Source organism: Cicer arietinum, chromosome 2, assembly GCF_000331145.2.
Source record: "Cicer arietinum cultivar CDC Frontier isolate Library 1 chromosome 2, Cicar.CDCFrontier_v2.0, whole genome shotgun sequence".
Lineage (NCBI taxonomy): Eukaryota > Viridiplantae > Streptophyta > Magnoliopsida > Fabales > Fabaceae > Cicer > Cicer arietinum.
In genome coordinates, this window is record NC_021161.2 from 26941905 (window position 1) to 26950808 (window position 8904).

Sequence of the window (8904 nt, forward strand, 5' to 3'; positions counted from 1 at the left end):
TTAATTTTAGTCTAGTAATTAATTTTCTTTTCTTTTTTGTTTCTATTAATTTATATCATTAAATCAATGATATTTACATGATTTAATATAGTTTTAGATAATTTAAATACTTTATTCCCTTCGTCTCATTTTAAATATTTATGCACAATTTATAAGAAAATGATTATTGTATTAATTTCAATGATAAAATAAATTTTATTTACTCAAATAACCTTATTAATTATAGTTAGTGGATAAGTTTGATAAATTTAGTTATAATAAATAAAAGTATATTAGTAAAAAAAGTAATAAATGTTGTATTTTAATATTATAAAATGATAAATAATTTAAGAAAGAAAATACAAATGACACCTTTATTGGGAGACGAAGAGAGTAATTTATTATTTTAAAGATTCTAATATTATAAAATTTTGAATATTTTTTTAATTGAGTTAAAATGATATGATATTTTGTAATTTAAAACAAATAACGGATATGGTAAGAGTACTTTGATAACCAAAAAGTAAAAATACATAGATTAAGATTGATACCTTCGAAGATAGGATAGATAATGTATTTTTTCAAACTCCAGATTTAAAGATGGATATTAAAGGAGTTTGGATCTTTTCAATTCAACTCTCTCTTAATCGTCCATATTTCTTTCAATTTTCCTTTTGTTTTTTTAAAGATCATAAGAGAATCATTTCATCCCCGTTACTTTATATTTGGAAAACACAAGTACATGCAACATGATTATGCACAAGTTTTATTTATTATTTATATTCTGACGCAGACTGCGTATAAGGTTGGGCTTGGATACAAAGTTACTTAATATGATACTATTACTATATTTATTGTTATGTTACGGATTTTTATTCTTATATTCTTTAACATTTGGATTTTTGTCATTTATGAATCATCCCAATCCGTTCTGATTCAGGTTACTTTGCAAGATTTGGCGGATACTTACCAACCACCATTTCAGAGTTGTATACAGCAAGGTCGATCTAGTGGAATAATGTGTGCTTACAATCGTGTCAATGGTGTTCCAAATTGTGCAGATTTCCATCTGTTAACCAACACAGCAAGAGAAAAATGGAATTTCAATGGGTATATATATTAATTCCTTATTCTTTTTTAAGAAATGGTTTCATTAGAAAAACATGGAAAATAGTCGCAATGAATCTAGTAATTAAAAATTATTTAAAATTCTAACGATAATTAATCAATGACTTATAGTCTTTACAACTAATACGCTAACTTAATAGATGTTAATTTACTAAACAACAAAAAAGTGAATATGAATTGAGTTTTAAAGCATATGTATTTATGTTCACTTATTTTTATTAATTCACCATCTATTAAGTCATAATCTCTGTTGTAAAAACAAAAAGACCATAAATTCTTACTTATAAAAGACGATATCTATTGTCGACAGACTTTCATATGATTTTTAAATAAAAATGGTAGCTCATCTATCAAAATGTTCCAATGTTGAACTCTTCAATTCAAACATCGTACTTTTGTCCCTTCTTTTTTAGGCTACTTTCTTTTTTCTTGATAAAATTTTGAAGTTACGTTTTCAATCAATATTACTCACCCAAATGTGAAAGTGACGTGTTACTTTTTTGTGACTTAATATGAACGCTTTTGTTTGGGGTGTAAAAATCAGGTATATTACGTCGGATTGTGAAGCAGTAGCTATCATACATGAGAGGCAAGGTTATGCAAAAACAGCAGAGGATGCTGTAGCTGATGTCCTTCAAGCTGGTATACTTGCATTGCACTCTCCCTTTTATTTTTATGTCATAATCACGTATCAATTTTGTCAAAGTGTCACTTGTTCAATGAGATATAGTCTGAAAATGTGTTTATAAACAGTGTACACTTCTTATTTTATAAGTCACTTTTGTATAATTGAGTTAGGTTTATCCTGAATTTTAAAATGATATAATAGCATATCCAAGATTTGTTGAGCTATTTGCTATTAGGTCTTTAAGGTAACACTTCAAATGAAATTAGGTTCGATCCAAATTCTATGAAAGCGTAATTAATTGTATAATAAGGTGAATGCTCATCTATCTCTTGGTTTTGCTTCTCCCCCCTCAAATTCACTATCAAAAGCTAGAATCAGATAAAAAACCGAAAAATTGGGAGGTTGGATGAGCATTAAAATATAATAGTTCTATCAAATTTACCAATGAAAGATGCTTTTCTCACTTGTTATTTTTGGCCCACATTTTAGTTAGTCCCCACATATATGGCGCATGCCATTCGAAGCCAAGAAGTACTCCTTTGGCAGTAAGCAAAATTAAATATCATAGTCCAAAAATTCACTGCTGGACCTCAGTTATCTGTCAAGGACTGAACTACTCGATTTTATGTCTATCATTGGGCCTGACTACGATCTAAAAAACCATGCTTTCATTTAGATAGAGTCATATTTCATAAATATTTTACTTAGTATTACTTTACTTGTTTTAGTTTTGGTTATTTAAAGGTGTGAATGCATTCATCTTTTGTATTTATTTTTTATTTATGACTTTGTAATTAAGTAGACTCATATAAGTCTTGTAATGAGAAAGAGTTAGAATTGTGTAAGATATATAAAAATTCATTCTACACTAGGGTTTATGATTACATGTCTTAATTTTACCTAGTTTGGACATTTATTACCTCTAAGCTTTATAATAATTTTATTTGTCTTAGTTTTATAATCACTTTAGTTATCTTCATTTTGCAAGAGAACAACATGATCATAGATTTAGTGCATGTTGGGATCATAAATTAAGCCGAGTCATGATACACGACTGTGATTTTGACAAAAGCTGTACTTTGAAGTTTTTCAATAAAATCATAGTACAATGGTAATTCTAAACATGCACTTAGTACTATTGTAATTTTGATTAACCGTGACGATTTACTTGTTATGATATCAATATTTTCAGGTATGGATGTTGAATGTGGTGACTACATAACTAAGCATGCAAAATCAGCAGTATTACAAAAAAAAGTACCTATATCACAGATCAACCGTGCCCTTCACAATCTGTTCTCCATTAGAATAAGACTAGGCTTATTTGATGGAAATCCAACCAAACTCAAATATGGAACAATTGGTCCAAATCAAGTATGCTCTAAACAGAACCTACAAATAGCCTTAGAAGCTGCAAGAAGTGGCATAGTCCTTTTAAAAAACACTGCCAAACTTCTCCCACTTCCAAAATCAAACCCTAGTATAGCATTGATAGGTCCTAATGCCAATGCTTCATCACAAGTTTTTTTAGGAAACTATTTTGGTCGTCCTTGTAATTTGGTAACTTTATCACAAGGCTTTGAGAATTATGCTAAGAACATAATTTATCACCCTGGATGTAGTGATGGAACAAAGTGTCTCTCAGCTGAAATAGACCAAGCAGTGGAAGTTGCAAAGAAAGTTGATTATGTTGTTTTGGTTATGGGGTTGGATCAAAGTCAAGAGAGGGAATCACATGATAGAGATCACTTAGAGTTGCCAGGGAGGCAACAGGAGCTTATTAATAGTGTTGCAAAAGCTTCTAGAAGACCTGTTGTTTTGGTGCTGTTGTGTGGTGGTCCTGTTGATATAAGTTCAGCTAAGTTTGATGACAAAATTGGAGGTATTTTGTGGGGTGGTTATCCTGGTGAACTTGGAGGATTGGCTCTGGCACAGATTATCTTTGGTGATTATAATCCAGGTGAATTTTCTTCTATGCTTTATTCATGAATAAATAACGTACATAAGGATGTAAAATCTGTACACACTTTATTGATTAACCAATATCAATAACATATTATTGTAATTTTAAGCTTTTTCTTAATGGCCAAATTTATGATTACACATTTCTCAAATAACCTAAGTAGCACCGACACTTCTGATTAAAGGTGTATTTCGGTGTCTAAGACTACCAACACATTAATTATATTTAATTAACTCATTTTCTCAAATTACAATCGGTATCAACGTGTCAATGTTAGTGTCATGTTCGATGTATATGTTATTTCATAGCTAATAACTTTTCTAGTACCTTTTCCTAAAAGCTATTACTACTCAACTAATGGGGTGCAATGCAGGGGGAAGATTACCAATGACTTGGTACCCAAAAGATTTCATCAAAACACCAATGACAGACATGAGAATGAGAGCTGATCCATCATCAGGCTATCCTGGTAGAACCTACCGTTTCTACAAAGGTCCAACGGTGTATGAATTTGGTTATGGCCTAAGCTACACAAAATATTCCTACCACTTCATTTCTGTCACAAACAACAACCTTCACATCAATCAATCATCCACTCATTCGATCATCGAAAACTCCAAAACAATCCGTTACAAACTCGTTTCCGAGTTAAGCGAAGAAACATGCCAAACCATGTCTTTTTCTGTCACATTGGAAGTTACAAATAATGGAAGCATGGTGGGGAAGCATCCAGTGTTGCTGTTTATGAAACAAAAGAAATATAGAACTGGAAATCCAATGAAACAGTTGGTTGGTTTTGAAAGTGTGAAACTAGGAGCTGGTGATAAAGGTGAAGTTGGATTTGAAGTAAGGGCTTGTAAGCATCTTAGTAGAGCTAATGAGAGTGGTGTTAAGGTGATTGAAGAAGGTTCTTATTTGTTGTTTGTTGGAGAGGAAGAGTACCCAATAAATATCACTGTTTGATGTATTGAGTTTTTAATCAAGTAAAGGCTAGAAGCTATCTAATTTAATTGCAATGTGAATTTGTTTGTGTAATGGAAAGCTTGATTTGATCATCTGATGAAATAAACATACATTTGCAAAATGTGATAATGGAGACAAAAAATAATCCTGGTTTGAGTAAGTTGAGAAGTTCGTAATCATACATTTTTATTGGAGTAAATTAGCACTACACTTGTTTAGCAAAACAGAAGTGGTATACTGCACAACACATCTTACAAAATCATCACAAATGAAAGAGATTTAAAGTAAAGGCGCAAGATGCATTTTAGTTTTCGAAAAACCGTAAAATTTAATTTAATCCGTTAAAATATAAAAGTAAGTTTCAATTTATAACAGCAGTACTAGGAAATTACTCTCGGTGTCACTCATTTTGATACTTCTATTATAATCAATAGATTCACAAATATTATCCCCACAAGTTATTAAATATTGGACGTTTTATTCAAATATTGTAACGTGAAAAAATATCTTATGTGGCATATTTAAGGACATTTTTTATTCAATTTATAATTTATTTTCACGCACATTTTACTACTAGTAGTTTAGAATCTAATAGTATGTACAACTATTCATGGGTTATTAGTTATAAATTACGATACAATTAATATTAGTTATTAGATACTAATTGTTGCTTCATCGTTATTGGTAATACCTCTTTCTATAATTTTAACTATCTAATTAATATATTGAATCATTTTAAAGACTTCTCATAAAATATATACATGACAACGACTAATGAAAATTATTATATATCGTACATTATTTATGTTTATTTGAAAATTGGAAAACAATGACAAATATGTTTAGGTCTCTGAAATTCATTCTATTGAAATATGTGTTAGATGGATTGCAACAATCTTGTTCTAGCTTGTATCTAATTTGTGTTTCTTTGTATGTTTATTTTACATCCTTTTAGGTAAAAAAATTGTGAGATTTTTTATATTTTTCGTGATTATATATTTGAGTTTTAATTCTATAGATATGCTTTGATATATTTGTAGTAACTTATTGTGTGTCGACATTTGGTCCAAATAGATTTATATTTTTGACCAAATTGCACTTACACTTTATTACGAAGTATATTATGTATTATCTAATGTATTTGTCGGATATATCTTCCTCACTTCATCTTTAGACATATGGATTTAGAAATGTAGCACATAACTATCTAAATTTCCTCAAATGATGAATAATAAATACTTCATGTTATGAGATAGACTAATTTCGCGTGTTTGTTTCTACAATTCTGTACTTTCCTCTAATTGAAAATTACATAGTATCATCATAGAATAAAATTCTTGTTTTAATGAAAAAATAGCTTATTTTTAGTGAGATCTATAAAATATTCAATTTCATTCCATATCATTTAATAGATAACTAAAATTATATTCAAACCAAATAGATAAATACAATTTAGAATTAGATAAACAATTCACTATTGATTTAAAATTGAATTTGTAGACGAAACTTTGTTATATCATCGTTAATATGGATCTAGAGGAAATTTTTTATGTTCTTTGGAAATATTAAATTTACTATTGACATCCACCAATTATTCAATATTTGTTTAGTGTCAGTCATTTGTCTCATATGCATGCTGAGCTTTCTGTAAAAAGTGCAGCAGAATGATCTTTTAATGGTTGTACTTGTCATAGTTGTTTAGTGACTCAATAGTTGTTTAGTGTTATAATTGTACTTGTTCATAGCTCATCAATTTGGAGATTGATCTGGTTATTGATCTTAATATTATTTTTCTTCTTTAGACCTCTGGTTAGACTTTTAGACTTAAGTATTGTTCTGAGTAATTTAGATATTCTTTTATCTTAACGTCTGGACTGTAGGGAATGATTCATTTTACTTCTGTCCTTAAAACGAACTAACCAGAATGATCTTGATAAAACAAAACGATCTTGATAAAACAAAATGATCTTGTAATAAACCATAATTATTCTTTAATAAACCAGAATGATCCTTTAATAAACCAAAATGATATTGATAAACTAGAATGATCTTTTAATAAACCAAAATGATATTGTGATGAACCATAATGATCTTTTGATAAACCAAAATGGTCATTATAAATTAGAATGATCTTTTAATAAACCAAAATGATCTTTTGATAAACCAACATGATCTTTTGATAAACCAAAATGATCTTTTAATAAACTAGAATGATATTTTGATAAATCAGAATGATCATTTGATAAACTAGAATGATCTTATAAATTTGTCATCAATCTGAAGATCAATTTGCATGTTTGTTTTTGCAAGTAGGCCTTCAAATCATGACTTTTAATTGTTCATTAAATGTTGGAAAGCTCATGTGCGAAATGCTAACTAATTTTCTGCATGTTGCTCTTTCAAAAATATTCTTATTGTCAATTGTTCATTAATCTATCAACCAGAACATTCTTGTGAATGTTTTTCCATCATTCTTTTGTTGAAACAATACTTATAATTTCTCTTAGTGATGCTCATGTTGTGCTTATCCATCAAGTATCACTAAGATACTTTAGTATAAGTATGAATGTATTGAAAACTTTCTTCATGAAGATGCTATTTTAAAGATGCAATAATCATTCTCTTGAATGATTGATATATGATATTTTCCTTTTGAGATTCTTTCATTATTGAGTAGATACTTATGCATTTGTTGACGTGAAGACTTCTTGCTTGTCTCCTTATGCAGTTCATGTTCCTTAAATAAAATTTAAGTGCAATCATTAGTAGATCACTATTCATAAAACTTAATAATTTATTTCCTAAGGTTTGTTGTCATTAAAACATATATGAAAAAGTTTTACCACAACACTTTCGTCCAAACGTCTAATTGAATGCAAGTCAAAATATGTGTCATCCTTGCAATGTTCAATTCTTTATTTCTCAATTCTCGAGTAGACACGTAAAATCAATGATCCCAATATCACATAATGGTCCATTCTAGCATGGTCATGCATTTCGACGATTTCACTTTATCGATAGGCCCAAGAAATAACTCTTGTTATGTAGGAGAGATGAATCATATCTACATCACTCACACCCTTCCACATAGTTTATTGCATACTCAAGACATATTCTCGTCAATAAAATTCATAACAAATATGTTATCAGTTAAGAATACTTAATCACATTAAATACATAAACAATTGTGTGCATCTTTATTCATCACAAGCATAAAGAACATATATACATACACACTCTGCATTCAAGCATATATAATATCGTTAGAAAGTGCCCTTACCTTGACAGTGCTTTATTACACAAGCAACTTACGCTACGCCATCATAACCTATCAGACAATTCCAATGACATTTCTCAATTTTCTTGTACCTTAAATCAATCAATTAATTTAATCAATACAAGTTTCTAAACCAACCCCCAAAAGAACTCTAGATTTAGAAACTATCCAAATCAATTAGGGATCGACATTTTTCTTAGGTTCCCTAACATAAAAAAGAATTTGGTTTAAGTACTTTGACGAAAATGAATTTCAAAACATTTATGCCACATTTTGAAAATCTCGAAATTGTTTTTCAAATTATTAAAGTTCAACTCAAATATTTGTCTTTAACAACTTAGGACAAAATATTTTCTTAATAAAATCAACCAAAGACAAACATACTCATACCATTTGAAATTTCGATTAAATCATCCATCAACATCATAAATTTCAACACTTTAATATTTGAAAACTAGTAGAAGGTTTTTATCAAGAAATCTTATAAATAGATAAATAAAAATTCAAATACTAAGAGTTTCAATACTCTAAATACTCAAAATCACGATTCTTCCACATTGACATTTTTCAAACTTTAATCTTTATTAATTATGCTTTGTATATAAACTTTCACATAAAGTCAACATTTTTACATCAACACCGAATATTTTCCAGTTCACAATTTTCTTTCAAGTCTCCAACTAAAACTTTCATTCCTAATAAAGTCACATATCAAAACCCTAAATTAAAATCAATCAATGTTTTTCAAAATACTTAAATACTTTTTCAACCTCCAATTTTAGCATAAAGTTGACATCTCTACTATAAAATTTAAAACTTTTAACTTCAAAACTTAAGATTGAAACTTTGTTCATAAAGTGAATATTTCTCTTTTAAACCTTCTTGACATACAAAATTTGAACCCTTATTTTATATATATATATATATATATATATATATATATATATATATATATATATATATATA

General features: G+C 28.7%; 1 protein-coding gene across 1 annotated transcript in view; it reads left to right on the top strand.

Moving 5' to 3' along the window:
- LOC101497926 (probable beta-D-xylosidase 7) overlaps window positions 1-4821 on the top strand; it is a 7123-nt gene extending 2302 nt beyond the window's left edge. The window contains exons 3-6 of the mRNA XM_004513772.4: window positions 920-1089; window positions 1652-1749; window positions 2928-3695; window positions 4072-4821. Of these exons, the coding sequence (XP_004513829.1) occupies window positions 920-1089; window positions 1652-1749; window positions 2928-3695; window positions 4072-4661 (1626 nt within the window). The 3' untranslated portion in view covers window positions 4662-4821. The remainder of the gene's footprint in view (window positions 1-919; window positions 1090-1651; window positions 1750-2927; window positions 3696-4071) is intronic.
- Window positions 4822-8904: the final 4083 nt, after the last annotated feature.